The sequence below is a fragment of the Cydia amplana genome, chromosome 22 (genome assembly GCF_948474715.1).
Source record: "Cydia amplana chromosome 22, ilCydAmpl1.1, whole genome shotgun sequence".
Classification (NCBI taxonomy): domain Eukaryota; kingdom Metazoa; phylum Arthropoda; class Insecta; order Lepidoptera; family Tortricidae; genus Cydia; species Cydia amplana.
The window spans coordinates 9,732,850-9,755,247 of NC_086090.1; the positions used below are offsets into that span (position 1 = coordinate 9,732,850).

The 22,398-nt window shown below is 39.2% G+C and overlaps 1 protein-coding gene across 1 annotated transcript in view; it reads left to right on the forward strand.

Annotated features, from left to right (window-relative positions):
* The first annotated feature begins 6,153 nt into the window (after positions 1-6,153).
* LOC134658522 (chloride channel protein 2) overlaps positions 6,154-22,398 on the forward strand; it is a 68,866-nt gene continuing 52,621 nt past the window's right edge. Inside the window, exon 1 of the mRNA XM_063514209.1 lies at positions 6,154-6,293. Coding sequence (XP_063370279.1) covers positions 6,216-6,293 — 78 coding nt within the window. The 5' untranslated portion in view covers positions 6,154-6,215. The remainder of the gene's footprint in view (positions 6,294-22,398) is intronic.

Below are 22,398 nucleotides of genomic sequence, written 5' to 3' on the forward strand. Positions count from 1 at the left end.
TTAAAACTATGATAGCCGTGCAAGATAAAATAGGTAATAATAACAACAAAACTCAGCCGCCGGCGACTAAGCCGTGCCCGAGATGTAAGGGCGATCATTGCTTATCAAACTGTGCGCAATTCCTCGCGTTAAGTAATACGGCTCGGTTGCAATCACTACCTAACTATAAGGTTTGTTTTAACTGTTTTAGAGGTGGTCATTATGCCAATCACTGTAAGAAAACTGGTTGCAAGGTATGCAAACGCAAACACCATACGCTAATTCACATATCTGAGGGCATACCTAGATCAACATTAAACAGTGATAATAGCACGAGCGTTATCAGCGGTGTCGACCAGCAGACTGCGCCCGCGCTCCCGTCCCCCGCCGGCGTCGAGTCGGCCCAGGTTGCATTGTCAGCAAATGTGTTGCCGAGTAGTTCGTCTTCGTATTGACATAGGGAACAAGACGTACTGCTATCAACTGCACTTATAAAGATATACGATGCAAATAAACAGGAGCACATCGCTCGCTGTGTTTTAGACAATGGCAGTATGTCTTGTCTCATGTCTCAAAAAATGTATAATAGGTTAAACCTGGCAACTGATTTTGTAAATAAAAGTCTCATAGGTGTAAACAAAAAGTCGTCACCTTTATCTGAAAGGTGTCGGGTCGAAATTAAATCGCTCAATGAGAGGTTCGCAACAGATTTAAACTGTTACATTTTGTCTTCAATTACAGACGCTATTCCCTCTCATAGAATTGACGTATCCAAATTAAATATCCCATCAAACATATGCTTAGCGGACCCGTATTTTTACAAACCGGCTGACGTCGATATGATAATTGGGGCCGAACTATTCTGGGATTTGTTAGGATGTCAAAAAATTAAACTGGGTCACGGTTTGCCGATACTTTGGGAAACTCAACTCGGATGGTTGGTTTCCGGTCCTATTTTTAGACGCAACGAATCGACTATGTCATCATCATCCATAAAATGTAATTTCGTGACAGTTAATTCAAACAATGCTCTCTCAACCGTTGATGACGACCTTCAAAACCAATTAGCGCGTTTTTGGCAACTGGAGGAAGTTAGCCATCAGTCGTCTCAATATTCTCACGAAGAGAAATTATGTGAGGAGCATTTTCAGGCCAACACTGTTCGTTTGAAGAACGGAAGTTTTTGTGTTAGGTTGCCTTTAAAACAAAGTCCTAAGTTGTTAGGCGAATCATTTCAAAGAGCCAAACACTGCTTTTTATCATTAGAGCGTAGGTGGAAAAATAGACCATCATTTAGGAAGCTATACGTCGAGTTTATGTCGGAGTATCACGCTTTAGGTCATATGTCCGAATACGTACCTACCGATTCGGGTACGGGTACCTATTTTATACCCCACCACGGGATTTTACGGGACAGCACGACTACCAAATTAAGGACAGTTTTTAATGCTAGCAGTCCCACTTCTTCCGGTGTTTCGCTGAATGATTTGCAAATGGTAGGACCAACTGTCCAAGATGACCTACTGTCCATACTCATACGTTTTCGACAGCATAAATACGTAATATCTGCAGATATTGAAAAAATGTATAGGACCGTATTTCTTCATCCTGACGATCGAAAGCTACAGCTGATCCTATGGCGCGAAAATGAGTCTGACGCTTTAAAGACCTATCAGCTAAATACCGTAAGTTATGGGACGGCTAGCGCAGCATTTTTAGCATGTCGATGTCTAAAACAAATAGGTTTAGATTGCCAAGATAAACCTTTATCTGACATAATAATTCACGATTTTTATGTCGATGATTTACTAACCGGAGGAGATGATTTCAACGAGGTAGTTAGATTTCGACAAGGAATCACTGAAGCCTTAGCTGCCGCGTGCATGCATTTAAGAAAGTGGAAATCTAACGACCCACGCTTAATTAACTCGTTCTCTCCTGAATCAAAAGATTTAAACATAGGCACATCCGAGTCAAGCAAGACATTAGGTCTGGGCTGGCATCCAGACGCGGACCAGTTACATTTCCCCATCGGAATCTCGGCTCCTAAGGGAACCTCTAAAAGGGATATATTATCAACCATTGCTCAGATTTTCGATCCCTTAGGACTTTTAAGTCCTTGTGTTATTAAAATGAAAATACTCATGCAAAGATTATGGTTGCACAAACTTTCTTGGAACCAGGAGCTTCCTCCTGAAACTTTAAAACAATGGGCTGATATAGTTTCAAGCCTGCCTCTTCTTAATAGTATCCGCATTCCGCGACGAGTTTTGTGTGACTCCTACCAGAGTCTGGAACTGCACATTTTCACCGACTCCTCAGAGCGAGCCTACGGTGCTTGTGTTTACGCCCGTAGTGTCAACGGTGCAGGAGAGGTTCTCGTGCGATTGCTTATAGCCAAAAGTCGAGTTGCTCCCATAAAGCCTTTAACCATTCCCAGACTTGAACTTTGCGGCGCGCTAGTCGGTGCTCGGCTGTATCAAAAGGTTATTAATTCACTTCGAGCCCAAGTCAGCAGCGCAACGTTCTGGAGCGACTCAACTATAGTTCTCGCGTGGCTCAGAACATTACCAAGCAAGTTGCAGCCATTTGTTCGCAACCGTACAGCCGAAATTCTCGAAATATCAGGCAATAGTTCCTGGCGACACGTTCCGACTGACGAGAATCCTGCTGATCACGTATCTCGCGGTGTTAGTTTCGAGGAATTAAATTCACTTGATTTATGGTGGTCTGGTCCTAGTTTCCTAAAGCGTGATGCTTCGACGTGGCCACAAAACCCGTGTACAGAAGTCTCTAGCTTACCAGAGGTTCGAACAGAAATAACCTTGTCCGCTTTCATTCAAGACGAGACTTTCATTGACTTTGAACGGTTTTCAAATTTCTTACGGTTAAAACGCTCTGTAGCGTATATCTTGCGTTTCATATCGGTTTGTAAAAGCATGCCGGTAACTACTCAATATTTAAACGATCTAGATTTAAAAAACGCATTAAACCTACTGATCAAAATATCACAAGCGGAATCATTGCCCGAGTATAAGTTACTGCTTAACTCTCAAAATTTACCTAAGGGTAGTCCACTGTTAAAGTTAAATCCATTTCTGGACGAAAACTCAATCATGCGCGTTGGTGGTCGCCTTGCTAACTCGGAATTTCCATATGAGCAAAAGCATCCGATCATCTTACAGTCCACTCACAAATTTACTAAGTTGCTTTTTAATTTCGAGCACAAGCATTTATTACACGCGCCACCACAGCTTTTGTTAGCCACCATCAAAGAGCGATACTGGCCGATAGGAGGACGCAATTTGGCTAAGTTATGTTATAGACAGTGCGTCCAATGTATTCGAATGAAGGGACGCGTACTTAGCCCTTTGATGGGCAATTTACCTAAAACTCGGTTGTCCCCCGAAGGCCACGTCTTCGTCAATGTAGGCGTAGACTACGCCGGTCCCATTAGCTCGGCTAGTCGTCAGGGAAGAGGTTGTAGGATAGTAAAGGTGTACATCGCCATATTCATATGCTTTACAACGAAGGCCATACATCTAGAGTTAGTTGGTGACCTAACAAGCAATAATTACCTGATGGCTTTAAATAGATTTATGTCGCGCAGAGGAAAGCCCGCTAATATCTACTCAGACAACGGGACCTCATTTGTTGGCGCATACAACGAATTATCAAGGTTCCTCAAATCCAATTGCAATTCTATTGCTGAAAGTGCGTCCAATGAAGAAACGAACTTTCATTTTTTGCCCGCTTACGCGCCACACTTTGGCGGTCTCTGGGAAGCGGGTGTAAAGTCAACAAAGCATCACCTAACTAGAGTGCTGGGCAATTCCAATCTCACTTACGAGCAACTTAATACGACACTAGTTAGGATCGAGGCAATTTTAAATTCTCGGCCACTCACCGCTCTGTCAACGGAACCCGACGACCTGATGCCACTAACTCCTGGACACTTCCTCATCGGCCGTCCACTGACCGCGCTGCCAGCTCCTGATTACCGAGATCACTCCTTCAACTATTTAACGCGCTATCAGCGGGTAGAACAACTGCGCCAGCACTTTTGGACCCGTTGGAGCAAGGAATATATCTCAGACCTGCAGCAAAGGGTCAAATGGCAAGCGGCCGGAGACTCTTTATCCCAGAATACTCTGGTTCTTCTGAAAGAAGATAATCTTCCTCCTTTGAAGTGGAGACTGGGCCGCATCGTTGCAGTTTTCCCTGGACATGATGGAATTAATCGCGTAGCCGATGTGCGCACTGCCAATGGAGTAGTCAGAAGGGCATTCTCCAAGATTTGTCCATTGCTGAATGCTGATGCTACTACGTAGAAGACCAGCTTTCAGCGCGCGGGGGCATGTTGAAGAACGCCTGAAGAATTCGAGCGCCTGACAAAAACCTCGCAGCAAATCCGCCAGCCCACCGGCGCGATCAATTAATAGATTAGGATTTTAGTTTTAATCACTTACTCTTAAGCTTTTGTACCGACTGGTAATGAAAATATAGTCATGTAGTAAATATATTACGCGAGTTTCCATTTTCCTCCTGAAAGACCTAAACACCGACTTCCCATTATTCGATTAAGAGCCCATCAACGTGCACACTAGCGCCACGACTAAATAATCGTGATTATTTAAATTAAACGCAAGATATATAAAAAAGGGGGGCCGGTACGTACTGTATCTTGTATTAATGTACCTTTTGAATACATCAAACTAGTTTTTATGAGTTACTTAAATTTATATTGAAGTGCATAAAAAAAACTCGTTAAATCATTTCCATAATTTTTCGTGCTGTCTAAATAAAAACCTATTACGTCTCATTTCAAGCATAGTGTAAGTAGCTTTACCTGATATTTTTTTCCAAATGATTAGCGTTAAAAAAGTACAAATATTCCCATATTTTCTTTTATCGATATTTTTTCATCACGATTACTCGATATTCCTAATTAGTTAGTTCCCCTTCCCTAGTCATCTACATTACCAGCAACGGCCATAATCAGAAAATAGAGCTCATGAGGCCATTATGAGTGTGGTAATTATGATAATTAATGAAACTCTACTGAAAATTCGTTACCAAACCCTTATTATATCATTATCACTGCATATTATAAAACAAACCCCCGCCGCGTCGGTCTGTATGTATGTAGGTCACGATAAACTCAAAAGTTATATACATACATACATTTAACATACTATTTTCAGAAAATAAAGTAAAATGCGACCCTGATTTATTGATGAATATCGTGTCTATTAGTATTGATAATTTGTGCCACAAAGTAGGTACTTATCTAGTTTATATTTTACTGAATGAATTACATTGACAGTTTGAATTCATTCTCATCATAGGTACCTAACTCGGGATTTTTTGCGGACAATTGATAATAAAATCACACCAAATATGTTTATGACAATAGCAAACAATAACACATAACAGATAACTATATGTTCTTACGGTCAGATAAGGGCTATTAAGACTATTCAAGTATTCAATAATAATATATTCTACACTTTCACAGTTTAATAGGTAGTTTACTTTTGTTATAAATGATAAATGCTCATTGGATTGAATTTGAAATAATATTGCTAATAAAAAAATACAACCGCACGTATATTAAATAAAATTGGTAGATAAAAGTACATTTACATCGAAATGCACAAGTATTATACATAGTCTATAAGACACGTCTGTAGACAGACTTATTATATATAAATTTCTTGTAGACTTACGCTCCTTTTGGCTCGCGTACGAAATATTTAACCAAGATAACGACTGCTAATATGCCTACCGTTTACTTCAAGAACGTCACAAGTTTCAACTACATAAGTAACATAACACATAAGACACACACACATAAGACATTTTAAGACTTAGCGGGTTCTATATTCTCTAAAGCGTCCTAACTCCATTTTGTTTCACACGCGATTATAACATTAATATCCAGTAGCGTAGATTTTAAAATTGAGTATAATATATATATCACAGTTGAGTTCACAAGTTGTTTGACCGCGTGTACGCAGCCTTAGTTTCAGCTTCATGCGCAAGAGCAGATATTAGTGCAGTTTACCTGGTCCGGCCGGCGGGTACTAACCACCGACTTAGTTTTTTAATCAACAATTTAAAAAAAAACTTAGGAATCATTGTAAAAATGTGATACATTTTAGTTTGTTTACGAGTAAATTAAAAATTTGCTACACTTTTTCCCTTTTTTTAAGTGAGTGTGGTGTAGTGTAACTATGAGGTTCAAAAGGCAGACCCTGGTGTCGGAAGATACTTCAGAGGATGAGATCGGGCACAGTTACTTAGGGACTTTGGTAAGTAGATAATTAAAAGATACGATTTCAGAAAATATCCTACGTTCTAAAGAAAAAACTGATTTATTATATGAAAAGTGGTATAAAACTAAAACTAACTACAATTAAAATAACTAAAGTAAAACTTAAAAATGCCTATGAATATTTTGAGCCCTTGGTAGGGTGCCCATCACGCAGGCAGCGTTCCCGCGCTGGATTGCTATGCCCAATCTTTGAGCGAGAAAGCTAGGTTCTTATCAGGGATGTTGCGGATGCCGATTTTTTGACATCCGCGGATGCGGATGCGGATGCGGATTTTTAAAGGCTCACATCCGCGGATGCGGATGTCAAGATAGTACCATAAAAAACGTCAAATATTACATTTTAGTAATTTCTATTTCAAAAAACCGGCCAAGTGCGAGTCGGACTCGCGTTCCAAGTGTTCCGTACATTAAGTCCCACTCACGCTTGACTGCTCATTTCTAATAGGTTTTTTTTGATTAATGACTAAATTACCCAGCAGTCTAGCACTTACGCCGATGCTAAGACGTTCCTGTACCGACCTGTTCCACATCCGCATCCGCATTAAATCCGCATCGATTTTATGCGGATGCGGGTGCGGATGCGGATGTTGAAAATAATGCGGATGTTCCGCGGTTGCGGATGCGGATGCGGATATTCGCAACATCCCTGGTTCTTATTTCCCTGTGGGATATTTTTTTTAAATATCTTAATAAGAGTTGTTAGCCCTATGAACTTATTGCATTATTGAGTGAAAGTTAGGGAATTATTAAGTCATCAGTCATCACAAATAAAAACCAAGGAATCTTGTTTTTTCTAGGTTGTCAAATAAATTATTTATCTATTTGTCTAGGTTATCTATTAAGTAGTTTTGTCATTAAACATAAACTTAACTTTAATTTAGTTCAAGAGTTTTTCTAAAACCAAAAATATTTTGATTAAAATGTAGACATTTAGGTATTGTCGTGGTCTTGTGAAATTAATGTTCTGCTGCTTTTTACAAGCTTTCATTTAAAGTTTCAATGTTCCGATTAAATCCTGTCGGCTAAATTATATGTAAGTATCTACTTTACATAATATGTAAGTTGGGTGATAATACATTATTATAATACCATCGAGCTGATATGGTGATGGACACAGTAAGTGGCCATATGAACTACCTACATAATAAAACAACGCAACTTAATTATGTTTGCGATTGTTAGAATTTTTGGGAATGACTCTACACGTTGACCTAAAAATACCTAAATATTTTCTTTTAACCCTCTAGTTCATTCGAAGCCACATATATGGCAGTTATAATATTGAACTTAGAGTTAAGTGGGCCATTTTATTTAAAGTTGTCCCCTACACTTTTTTTTTATAATAATAATAATAATCCGAATGAATCCCCTCAGCACCCTGCTGAAGGATTTGGGACTAGGTTGCCGGCTTCGGAGAGAGGGTGAAGTCATTTCTCACCTTCTGTACATGGATGACCTCAAATTATTTGCACCAAATAACCAAGACTTGAAGGAGCTACTGAAAACCACCGAAGTCTTCAGTAGTGCCATCAACATGGAGTTTGGTGTCGATAAATGTGCGGTTATGCATGTACAGCGGGGGAGAGTTGTAAATTCAACAAATTTACAACCTTCTGAGACAATGTCTTTCAGATCTATCTCTGAATCAGAAACCTACAAATACCTTGGTATGTCACAGTCGTTGGGTATTGAGGACGAGGGTATTAGACGGTCGGTGAAGGAGCGCTTTTTCAGTCGGCTCACAAAAGTCCTTAACAGTCTTTTGTCAGGAGGCAACAAAGTGTGCGCCTTCAACGCCTGGGTAATGCCCCTACTCACATACTCCTTTGGCATACTAAGGTGGACCCAGACCGAGCTGGACGCCCTGGATCGGAGGGTCCGATCACTGCTCACCGCACATCGCATGCTAGACCCACGCTCGTCAGTTATGAGATTGTACATTCCACGGAAATGTGGAGGCCGAGGCTTCCTAAACGCCAAGGATCTCCACAACCGCGAGGTGTACAATCTCAGGAATTATTTCCTTAACAACGAGTGTGGGATGCATCGTGATGTGGTGGCAGTAGACAGGAACCTCACGCCGCTCTCCTTGGCAAACGAGAACTGGCGCAAACCTGTGGTACTACTGCGGATCGCAGGGCGGCATGGGAGAGTAAGATTCTACACGGGCGGTTCTACAAGGCCCTCACGGGACCCGATGTGGACCTGCAATTGCGGGCGAAGTAATGATGACGAACAACTATCGGAAATATATCCTGAAAGACGGTACGGTCAACATTTGTCGGGCATGCCGCCGTCCCGGAGAGTCACTCAGGCATATCATTTCCGGTTGTTCTCATCTTGCTAACGGCGAGTACTTGCACAGACATAATCTCGTAGCCAGGATTATTCATCAGCAGCTTGCTCTTCTATACGGCCTTGTGGACCGCGAAGTACCGTACTACAGGTATTCACCTGCGCCAGTTCTCGAGAATGGTCGTGCCACGCTCTATTGGGATCGATCTATCATCACTGACAGGACTATTGTAGCCAATAAGCCTGACATTGTGATAATAGATCGAGCGCAACGCCGGGCCGTGCTCGTTGACATCACCATCCCCCATGATGAGAATCTCGTGAAAGCCGAGAAGGACAAGTCCAGTAAGTACCTAGACTTGGCTCACGAGATAACCGCCATGTGGGATGTCGACTCGACGATCATTGTCCCGATAGTTGTTTCAGCGAACGGTCTAATAGCGAAGAGTCTCGACCAACATCTTGAGAGACTCTCGCTAGGTGGTTGGATCAAGGGCCAGATGCAGAAGGCGGTGATCTTGGACACGGCGCGGATAGTCCGCCGGTTCCTCTCTCTGCGGCGCTGACCACCGGTAGCTTGGGCCCTGCCCCGCTGCCGGCGGCATCCTAGATTAGGTTTTTTATAATGTGTTTATATGTATTTTTTATTGTTTTGTAAGTGTTTTTATATTTTACTTTTATATTCATATTATAAATAACCTAACGTAAGAGGAAAAATAAATAAAGAGATAATAATAATAATATATTTTAATTTGTGTTTTCTATGTTATTTCTACTCAGAATCACGAGCTCTTTCTATCCTAATAGGAGAAAAAAGTGTCCCAAGGTTTTTTTCCCATTCCGTTACCATTTTTCATAGACTTTGTATGGCGGTCACGAAATGGAAAGATCGAAAAATGTATGGAAAATTTGGGACACTCTTTTTCTCCTATTATATCAAAAGAGCTCATGATTCTGAGTAGAAATAACATAAAAAATCCCAATTTCGAAAAAAAGTGTAGGGGACAACTTTAAATAAAATGGCCCAAGTGATCGTATAGTTTTAATTTATAATATTATTTTGTAAAATATGTGAGTAAGAAAATTATTCCTAAAAGTTTTTGTCTACGTAGGTATATTTTTCGATACAATTGGACGCATTCAAATACGCAGAAATTATGCAAATATGTTTAAGACAATATACGTGACTATATATAACTCTTTCGGCCTTACAGTTGATCTCAAAACGCTCACGAGACAGATAACGTTACGTAGTAAATAGGTGCGTAGGTACACACTATTTTCTAACAGATAGAACGCTTTAGGTCCCAACCAGTACGGATATGATGGTCGTTCTTGTCTACGTGACAGCGTGATAAAACGGTGTCCGTCACTTTCTTTCCCACGGTGTTAAACAGTGACAGTTATTTTATCACGTGGATAAAGATGGATAAAGCTATCCATAATAGGCTGGCTGGTCTAAATAGATAGCCTGAAATATTTGCGAGCAACGTCAAGCGATTCGATAAAACCCACTTAGGTTTTGGAATTCGATACCTATAGGTACAATCAAGTGTGAAAATATGTGCACACACATGTTATTTTGATGAAATTTGGAACCTATATTATTTTGAGAACCGTATACAATTTTAGATATGATCTGTTACCTGTCAACAGTGACATTTCTCCAACCAGAATAAGTCACTATTGACAGCTGACAGAGATCACATCAAAAACAAATTCAGATCTAGTTATTACAATAATCACAATAAGCCCCATTTACTTTCGTATTTATAATATTAGTACATATAGGAATTTTATCCCTATGAGAATTTTATCCCTATGAAGGTTGCAAACAAACCAAGGGTTCGTTGACTTTATAATATATGTTATTTCCAACAACAAACGTAGTTAAATAGCATTTAGATAAGTTAGTCTCATTACAAAATAAACAAACAAAAATTTCTGCAACAGCGTCATAACTGGGTGGATCAACTGTTTCTTATTGTTATTCAATATAAAAAATAAAAATAAAACTGGGAGACCGAGCTTTGCTCGGAAAACGTATAAATTACTCAACAATGCGCGTTTCCCCAGAGATAAAACCTAGCTAAATCGATTTTTCGCCCCCGAAAACCCCCATATAGCAAATTTCATCGAAATCGTTAGAACCGCTCCCACATTTTGCAGAGAAAGCTCATGCCACCTGAGGTTCCAGGCGGCCTAGCCAAGGTGACAATCGCTTGCGCTTTGCCATCGAATCGCTTTATGTCTCTCTATAGCTCTTCCATATAATCCATATTAGTGTGACGGTGACGGTTGCGTTTCGTTCGCTACGTAGCGTTAGCGATTGGCATGTTGTCTACGGGGCCAGTCCCGGTTCGCTTTCTGCGACACCTATCTAACGCATTAAACCAGGCTTGGTCGCATAGCCTTCTCCCCTCCAACACGCTTGCGCCATCCATCACGGTCTTCAGCTAAAGTTTCCCAGGCATAGTGGTCGATTTCAGGCAGACCGAAAAGAAGATGGCGCGACGTCTTGGGATCCGTTTCTCAAAAGCTTGTAACTTGTAATGCAAGTGGAAGTCCCTTTCTAACAAAAGCTGTCCAAAAGTAACATCCGCTCGTTTTACAAGTTACAAGCTTTTGAGAAACGGGCCCTTGGACGCATTTTATCCGGATTGGCGGGAAGGGAAGTACAAATGACAGGGTTGAGTGGAGGAAAGGAGGGGAGGCCTTTGCCCAGCAGTCCGACACTAAACCAGGCTAACAAAAAAAACCGGCCAAGTGCGAGTCGTACTCGCGTTTCAAGGGTTCTCTACATTAAGTCCGGCTCACGCTTGACTGCACATTTCTAATAGGTTTTCCTGTGTCATCTATAGATAAAGAACTACTTAGTGTATTTTGAAAAAAAATTTAGACCCAGTAGTTTCGGAGATAAAGGGGGGGGAGGGAATGGTCGGACAGACGCACGAGTAATCCTATAAGGGTTCCGTTTTTTTTTCCTTTTGAGGTATGGAACTTTAAAGAGGTTGATTTCAAACGATGACGCTAAACATGCCTCTGGTAACCAATGACGTGGTCGTTTACCTAAATTCGTCGAATCATTGCCAATTAGCGGGTAGTTTGTAACAGTTAGAGTTCTTGATCATGTGCCCCCGTAATTTGATTAGCGGCCCTCGTGAGCCGCGAACGAAGGTAATTGGCCAAATAGGTGAGAAGTGAGGTGTTTTAAATTCTTTAACAATAGTTTTACAATGCTAGTCTGCGGAAAGAGAAGAGTCATGGATTGTATTGGGCCCCATACATTCTACGACTCTTCTCTTTCCGCACAGACTATCATTTTATGGTTTTTATCAGGAATCCCACTTCACCAAATGGTGCTTTCAGAGAGCAAGTTTAATAGAGTGAATAAATCATCTAATTAATGAACATCGTGGAACATATTAGGTAGGTATGTACATACAAACAATAAATTAGAAATCTAATCTCTAATAGTCAAAAAATGTCTCTGACTTAGACTAATGGCAAAGTGACAGACAGACAGACAGAAGGACAAACAAGGATTTCTGAAGTCGAACGGTCGACTTTATCGTAGTCTGCCTACGAAACCGGTGGCCCTGATGGGTTCGAATCCCGGATTAGGTATTATCAATCATCATCATTCTTCTAAGTAGACGAAGCCGCAGGCCTACCTATTATAAATAACACCAGATCACACATTTATTATTATAAATGACACTGATTTTGTATCAAATCATTTTTTTTTGTTAAGTAACTAATGGAATGTAGCCCTACTTCCACGTAAATGTTGACATGCAAATTAACATTAACATAATGTGTCAATAAATCAGTAAAAAGTAAACAAGTCTTAATCTAACCCCGATTAACCTCTCAAGTCTTGTGACTCACATTAAACATTATTTACATACAAATTTACATATATACATACAAATTATCGCTACGTCAACCACCGACCAGTCATGTGACAGATAACGGTTATTTACATAATAATAATATTTGTTTTATTCTAATTTACATTTATATTGGTGTCATATGATTATGATTGGATATTATATGTTATTATAATTAACTATCGATGTGCAACAATGCCAACAATGTATTTACTATTACTTAACTAGTGTGTCTGTGAGCTGTAGATCTCGAGATAAGCTTCATAAGCTTAAAAAAACTTATACACTGAAATATATATCATACACCAAATAAAATGTGAACAAATTCACCGGCGGTGGCCGAGGCGGGAAATATTTTCATAAAATAATTTGATTTGTTCCCTAGTTAAAAAATAACTTATTTATTGAGTCATTATCACAGCAAACATATAATGGCCTTAAATGACATACAACCTATTGGCACTTAAGTCATTTATGCCAAATCTACCATTTTGAATATTTATGTACAATTAAACGAAACGACAGAAGAATTCTATCGAAAGCGGCCTAGCCAAGGTGATGATCGCCGCTTGCGCTTCGCTATCGAATCGCTTTGTGTTTCTCTATCACTCTTCCATACAAATCCAAGACCTCATCCATAGCCAGCAAATATTTCCACCATATGGGTCAAGTGCTCAAGGGGAACCTAAGACACCAATTTTATTGTAATGTAATTGGACTAGAGATAAATAAAAGGCTTTTACTTTTTTTTTTATTTACTTAACCATAAGACCTCGATTCACTCGATCTATAAGCACAAGCATTAGCGTGTGTAAGTGTAGTAATGGTGATGTGCTAATGCACACTTGAGCCGTTGCGAGGACGGAAGGGCAATTGTGTCATTACTGACATTGTCATTAGCGAAAACGCGTGAACTTGACACGCCATGGGCGCACGCGCCGTCTGCTGAGCGCACAGACAATCCAACCTCTAGACATAGCATAGTCGCGCTACCCCCTCTGCCACACATACGGTAGCGTTACTCCATCTTCGAGTCAATCCCGTGCCGTGATTGGTCCGTGTCTTTGAACGGACCAATCACGGCACGGGACTCGCTCACCTCGTCCCCCCGCACCCCCGTATTTTTGGCAGCATCGGTTTCATGAAATTGGCCTAAGCTCAGTCTAGAGGTTGGATTGTCAGTGGCTGAGCGTCTGATTGACCGTAACGGCTTGGCCACGATATTGCGCGACTGGCTTCGGTTAAGGCGACAACCATAGGTTGGGGCGAGACACAGCGATCGAACCTTTCGTTCCCAGTTCCCACCTATGGTTGTCCTAACCCAGTCGCGCAATGTCGTGGCAAGGCCATTAATCGGATACACTAAAACCCACTTGCAGCATTTCTCTAACCCGGGTTTCACCGGTAAAACCTGGAATTACCATGGTTACCAGTACAATTAACACTAGGTTAACGGTTTAGCCGCTTAACCCCGGGTTAGTGGGGTGCAAGTGGGCCTAAAGGTCTACTGTTTAACTGAGGCGGTTGGTGAGAATAAGAACTTATTAGGTATGTCGATAAATATAATTGTATATACAAATACATAAATACATAGAAAACACCCATGACTCAGGAACAAATATCTGTGCTCATCACACAAATAATTGTCCTTACCGGGATTCGAACCCAGGACCATCGGCTTCACATCACAGCGTTTATATTTACTATACCTAACAAGGTTCAAATAAAAATAGGAAAATGTTTAAGGTTTTCTTAATCTGAGCTGGAGGGAAGCAATTTACAAAAAAAACTTCGTCTCATGTTGCCTTTACGTAACGATGGATATTGTATCCTTCAAGGTGGTAATATAATAACTGTAACTAGATCCTTAAGCAATTATGTAAAAGAACAATAGTTCACACCTCGACAATGACTAGTCGTGGACAGAGGACACGACATGGGACGTAATTACTTACATACATACATCCCACGTATACTACATAAGAGCGGCATTGGAATTAAGGCCCCGTGGAACCAGGTTCTGTCACTCTCACTGAGCACAAGCGTGAGCGAGATGGCTGTGCGGGCCCGGGATCGTGGATATTACTTTCTGTTTTGTTTTTTTATATCTTAATATTTTTTATTATTTACAATCATTTAGGTACATTTTGTCAAAATTAAAATAAATCACTTTCTTGAATTTTAATTTTTTGTAAGTTTTAACAAAAAAAAGTAATCGATGAGTTCGATCAAAAATAAACATGCGCATTTTTAGAAGCAATTTTCATATTTTTAGCTGCTATGAAAAAATTGTTACAAATTTTTAAATCTACGTTTACCTATATGCGTTTTAGACCTATGTTGGTGATTTTTTTCTATCGAGCGGAAGTCAAGAAAATCAAGTATCGAATCGATAAAATTAGTAAAGAAAGGCCCAAGATTGCTAATTTTTTTTTTGGAAACCGTATTGTTATCTAAATAAAAAAGCGCTACGATTTATCAAAAACGCTGGCTGAACCTAATGCACCGCAAAATTTCGATCTCGTTTTGACATCACTTCTATGGGTACAGACCGATTTTCATAATACGTCTCATTCACAGCAGGCAGCATTACTGTTGCTGCAGCTGCTACTCTGCCAGCCGAATGTCACCTTTAGGGAATGAAAATACCCCGTGCGAGAAACATGAATTACCTACACATTATATTTTCTGCATAGATGCCTTCCGGTACTTACTCAGATAAAAATCGCATCAGTCATGACGATAAAATCTCGATAGGAATGTTATTTTTAGCATAGCCAGCCGACAATTAAATAAATAAATAACAACTCGGCTAATTCCTTCTTCCTTTTCTTTTAAATTCCGCATAAGGTCCGAAAAATTCATTGATATGAGCCGAGGTTTGACACCGCGACCTCCGGATTGAAAAGTCGCACGCTCTTTCGGCAGCGCTTTTACCAAGTTGCGAAAAACATCTCAATACTCAATACATGTATTGCACATAACACTATAATACTTACAATGATAAATAAAATACATCTAGATTCCACTTAATACATCAGTTAATGTCTTCTAAATATTCATTTATATAACATTTCGTAATCATTCATTGTTTCAGCTTGCTGATAAATGCTGCTTCAGTTGTTTCCGCTTTTAATTCTTCCGCTTCCGGCAATTTGATATATATTTTTATTAACATTACAAAAGGAGCAGTTGGAAGCATCTTAAGTCACGAGGCTGGTAGCTTAGTCGTTATCATCACAAATTTAAGAGCTTGGCCCTTGTCGGTGGAGTAGTCGCCATTCCGTTCTTCTCTCTGCCACTGTTTTGAGCTCCTGATATACGTCATTACATTGATTTTCTCTTTAGCTTGGTTCAAAAACGCACGTCTCGACCTTCCTCTGCCTCTCTTTTTTCTATTCTTCCTTCAATAATAGTCTTTATGTAAGTATCAGTACAGCGGTGTAGTAGTGTTTATGTAGCTTAGTCGTACCATCCGCAAAATTAATAATGTTGTGCAAACTCTAGATGGCATTGCCTGATTACCTGATTCTCTCGGAAGGTGCGTGGGTCTATCCTGTAGGAAGCACGCGACGTGGACCTTGAATTTGAACCAGTTTTTTTGACCTCATCCCGATCTGCTGAAGGTTTCTGTTTATAAGGATTACTTGATTCATTGTCACTGTAATTTTCTCGTCATTACTCTGCCGAAGTTAGGTTAGGTGGAAGGTTATGTAATGTTACACCGTTTGACGGATTACAATGAATGTCGAATCTTATCATTAGATTAGTCTCAGTTACGGTAGTGGCATACACTGAAAGAAATTACTATAAATTACAAAAACTGGGACTTGTTAACTATACAGGGTGGAATTTTATTCACCAGCCATACTATGCGTAGTGAATTTCTAGGTCATACTGAACAACTTTTATCGTGGGACGAATGCCGAAATCGCGAAAAAAACTTTGGCTGTCCCGAAGAAATCAGCGGCATCATATCAGCCGGAACGGAATGTATGAAGCTATCAAGTTTTCGCAGTCTCTAACGTAAATGGCAAAGGCCATCTCGTGCTTTTCTTTAGGGTGTTTGATTCTTTAAGGTGTATATAATTATTTAATACAAATGACCATGAGTGCTTAAAATATTTACATTTCAATGCTCTCAACTCAATTTACCACGATGATTCAAGACATTAGCTCTATTAGTCGCCATTTTCCTGTTTTCTCACAGATAAATATAAGTACATTATGAGACAAATAAACATGTATCTCCAAATAATTGTAAGAACTATATGTTAATCATAATTATTGTCATTACGCAGGAATTTAATTCCTTTTAAGTAGGTAGGTATGTAGTGAACAAATTAAAATATCGTCCTCACAAGTCTAAACGGGAATATCCTTTTTATAGTCATTTATATCACATAAACGGTTACCTGTAATCGAACACCACTAAGTGGGCAAACACCGTCCAAACAATCCACGCAACTCGACACCCGCTAATGCCCACAATTGGCCAGGTTGGGCGTGGGCTGAGGAAGCCGGTGATTGGACAAATGTCCCATTTAGCTGCAATGGACACGGTATAAATGTAAGGAACGGGGGTAATGAGGTATGCGATATGTTACGGATTAAGTGGTTAGGACGCGGTCTGGACGCGGGCGGACGGCGAGCGGCAAATCAATGGCGTTTATTCATATAGGTATATACAGGGTGCTTCCTGTAACAGGAGCAATAAATTAAACTAAAGGCTGTACTCCTCAAACTGACCAACATTTGTTCAAAATTGGAACGTAAACTGACATTGTATTTCGTTTTTTAGCACTAGAGAAGGGCTACACAATGTTGACGTGTCTTTTTATTGAAAAACACCTATGAAAAATAAGTCACTGCAAATAACATGTGATGTGATGATGCGGGAAAATTCAATTTCTTAATAAAGACAAACTAAACTTTTAATAAAGCCGTGTACAGCCAGCAGCAGAAGTTGCTAAGCGGGCGAGGTGTTCGAAATTTCCTTGACACGCTCTTATTCTCTTAACCACGAAGTCGCATCATGACACTGTGCATGTGTATGTAAGTATATGTAAGTCATGTTCTTAACACCATAGTATTCATAAGTCATAACGTAGTCGCATATATTAATGAAGATCAATTATAAGGATACTTGTCTGTAAATAGAATGTGGCGTTACAAGCTGCGCGAGATGATCGCACGTGTGAACTTTACAAGAGTAAGTGACGATGACATATATACAACTGACCCTTCGTAAGCTTTATTACATTGTGATAGAGTCTACTACTTGTCTTTTTTTAATGTTAATCCTTGATTAGTTAGCATGTATCCTTACTATTTTGATAATTTATCTATTTTCCTAGCATGTAAGTGAATTGGTCTGAAACTGTAAGCTTGCATCGTGTTTTTAAACAAAGTCACTAAAGTCACTCGGGCGGTTAAACGACAACTTCAAAACATGCTTAGGATAGGTAAGTAGCAATTAAGTTTTTTGTAGGCAACAGTGAATGCCACTAATATGTATTTTGCTATACACCGTCAACCGCAACAATATGATAGCCGAGATTTGACAACCATATAATGAAGGTAGAGGTAAGGATGTCTCGATGTATCAAAAAGTGTCCGTCAAAAAACTTTTAAAAACCTTTGACGACCAGTCTGGTGTAGTGGGTAGTGACCCTGCCTGCTAAGCCGATGGTCCTGGGTTCGAATCCCGGCAAGGGCATTTATTTGTGTCATGAACACTAATATTTGTTCCGGAGTCATGGATGTTTTCTATGTATATAAGTATGTATTTATCTATATAAGTATGTTATATCGTCGCCTAGCACTCATAGTACAAGCTTTGCTTAGTTTGGGGCTAGGTTGATCTGTGTAAGACGTCCTCCAATATTTATTTATTTATTATTATTTATATTTATTTTAGCTATTTTTGTTAAGCACCTAAGTATGAGATCACTTCGATGTTGTAAATCGGTTTTATGTGTTTTTTCTATTGTTTCCGGAATTTCCATTATGTAATTTATCGCACGACATGATATCTAGACTTCAGGTAATAGTGTCATCGTGTTACGAGACAATAATGTTGCTTGTTACAGTCTAGACTCTAGACAAAATGAAATTATTTCCTGTAAGGCCTAGAATATAGATTATAATGCTTGTTGCATCTAGAGCCCGTACCATGAGTCACTGTCGGTGTCAAAAGTGACATTTACGCTATCGAGAACGTAATTTACTTTCTATACATCTCGTTTGCACTAATATGCGAGTACGAGCGAGATGTATAGAAAGTAAATTACGTTCTCGACGGCGTTTATGTCAGTGCCAAACTGATTATGGTAGCCGTACTGATGAATATTGTTTTTGTCATACAATAGCACTATTATTTTAAGGTAAGGTTAATGCCGGTAAATACGTCTTGTATCAAAAATGACATTTTTGACAAATAACTTTGGTACAGTCACTGCAATAATATGTTACTCTTCGAAGGCCTCAGAAACATATGACACGTTCTTATGGCTCTACAAATAAGATCGTGTCAGATATTTTTGCGGCCTTCGTTGTGTAACATATTATTGCAGTGACTGTACCTATTCATCTTCAAACCAAATAAGTGCGCTTAAATTACACTATTCCTGAATAAGTGCAACAGAGCACGTGCTAGATCCACTCAGGCGCATATGCATTCGAAACACGTGGATCCTCGTGATTGTACTTGCTTATGGCATTGGATTCGATTATGGCCTATGTAGAAAAGGTCGCTGCCAATATCATACTCAAGTGTTTAGAATAGGAATTACATACTTTTACAGCACTTCTTGCTTGTTACTAAAGGTCAGGTAAGCTGAAAAAAGGTATATCTGAGTAACTAAATTCTTTACGTATTTGGATAGCTGCCGTTTCTCAACTCATCAACGGAGCGACAGCTGACGTCCTCTAGGGTTCATTACACATCGCATTTAACCACATAACGAGCGAGAAATTTGCTTCTGCCCCGCGGCCTACGTATGTGCAAGGAAATTTAACAAAATCGCTAGACAAAATAATGATAGTAAAATTAAGTACCTCTTATAAAATATATCTTCTTCTTATCGCCCTAATTAAGTTATCATAAACTTTGTAAAACATCGGTATTATAAAATTTATAAATAATTGCATTTAATGCACCGAACTAATCGTATACACGCGCGGAAACGATTATAGATTAATCGATGCAATGATTAAACATCTCAATCTATAATTGTAGCTATTAGCTATGCGGTGTGCAATAAAATTGTTAGGAGCTACATGTTTTCCTGTCACCATTGCGACAAGATGGTTGCTATAGATGGTTAGATGCCACGATACGGGGACGATACGACAACATTTTTACTTCAAAATTTTGACGACAAATAATCATTTGCTTTTCACAGGAGCTGAGAATGCAACGTTGTCAGTTCCTGTGTACTTGTTGTTTTGGATATAAGTCGGAACTACTGTCCTATTCCATACTTATCATTTATTTATTTATGTAATCTTTATTGCACAAATGAAAATACAAACGTACAAAAGGCGGACTTAATGCTAAAATGCATTCTCTACCAGTCAACCTTATTATTTGTATATTTACTACTTAGTTTTTTATTACTTTACTTTTTTGTGCTCCATAAAAGTAAATATAAGAAAATTTTGATTATTTGCTCAGCGACTATCCTGTTTAGGACCTCATACATTTTGCGTTAGTCTCCTTTTTATTATCCTATTAAGGCATATCTTCAAAAATATATGCATTATGCAAATTTTCAGCGAAATTCTTAAATAAAGAATAATTAGTAAGCATGAAGCATACGTTAAGTATACCTAGTTGTACGGGCTATCGACATATTTATGTTGAATTCAGACCTATTTCGCTTTTTGAAAGTTTGCTAACGACAGCAATTTCTGTCAATATATATATTTTAAAAGGTTCAAAACTCAAGTAAGTATTCATAATAATGTCTACTTTATACAAACAGGTTTACGGTTCAAATTTTAACAATGCATTATATGAGCAAAGTAATAGATATGCAAAATAAAAATCCGCACATTAGGCAAAATAAATCATCACTAAAAACGACAAAGACCTTAGAAATGTCAACTCTATGTAAACATGTTTAAAGTTCAGATTCAATCGTAATGTTGACAAAGTAAAATGCTCGCACATTACGTTAGATGTATAATGATGGTCGTCTATTATAAGTGAGTGCATAACTCAGTATAATCGCTACTATTATGTCTTTATGGGTGCACATAAGTTGTTATTTCGCTTATTTACGTTCGTTCCGTTGTTTGCACTGGTAGTCACATGGTAAAGCATACGATTTCTTAACTATAGGTCGTAGGTTCGAATCCAGTAGCAGACTCCCGACTTCCAGGTGTATTCCTATTTGTCCCCGCTGGACACGGATGGGAATAGGCGCATTCATAAGTAATTTACCTCAATTCGATCCTGTGTTTATAAAGGACGAATGTTTTTGAGGGACTAACTGCATACAAATACAAGTCATCATAATAAAGGCCAGACCACATCAGTTGCGTAAACACCAGGTCTCCACCAGCTACTAAAAAAATGAATCGCGTTTGTAAATGCACCCAGTGTGCCTTAATAATGTAAAGTCCGCGTGACCAACGATTATCGCATACATTATGTAATATGTAAATATTATGTAAATACTTCCCACATAGCTTCAAGGTCTTTAAGAATTTATCAGCTGATATTTTTTTCTGGTCGGTTTAGTTGCTTGTTAGGTACTTTCCAATTCACCCTGTGTACTATAAAATTGGAGACGAACTAATTATCTTTTCTTACTCTCTCTCTCTCTCTCTCTCTCTCTCTACTAATATACCAAAACGCATTGTTTTGGTATATTAGTAGAGAGAGGGTATATGACAAAATTCAATGAAATAAGAAATACATTTTTTAGTGTAAATATATAAATTTAAATATATAAGTATAAATATTTCGGGAGTTGCAACTCAATCTCTTTCAAACAGCTTTCAAATTATACCTTCCCCCCATTTTGCATATACCTAATGCAAATGCATTTTGCATATAATATGACAAATACGAACGTTTTAGAGAAGATACGATGGCAAACACTATTATGGGTCATTAAGTACCTACATCTGTATTACGAGCAGTGTAAAGGGTGACCAAGATGTACAGATACCTGGTGTACTTTGTTTCATACATATTATAATTTTCTATACAATATATTTATTCCTTTCCTTTAGCTTTTTAACAAGCTGCTTTTCGTATCTCTTTATCCAACTTTTTGTCGAACTATCGTCTGAATATGCAAGGAAATCCAAAGCAAGTAGTAACCTCGGTTGCGTGATGGAATCAGACTCATTAAAGAGTTAAAGACTGGCTCGTATTCAACATTCATCAACCATATATCACCTCGGGGAAGCTAGTATAGATGTGACCCCCCCCCCCCCCCCATATATACGTACTGCCACAGAATGTTTTTAAGGGACTAACTTCATAAAAATACAAGTCTGTCCAGTACTGGGTAGAGAAGATTTACTCTCTAACAAAACGCGTCTATTACGACAGAGATGACCGCTAGGTGGCGCAAGCGCGAGCAGGCCTCCGTTCCGTAGCGGTGCGCGTCAACTACTATGGCTAGACAGTAGACACCGAAATTGGTGTGGGCCGCATGTACTTGTAGGTTCTTGTAGCGACGCGACGAAATCGCGGAGTGAGCCTCGCCTGGTACTGCACAGTTTTATGAGGACGGCCTTCCAGGAATCAACCAATAGAATTACTTAGTTGTAATCTACATCTCTTCTCCGCTCCGATTGATTCCTCTCCTCTATCGTCTCTGCCTCAGCAACCAATAGCATTGGTTGTAGTGGAGAAGAGATGTGGATTACAAC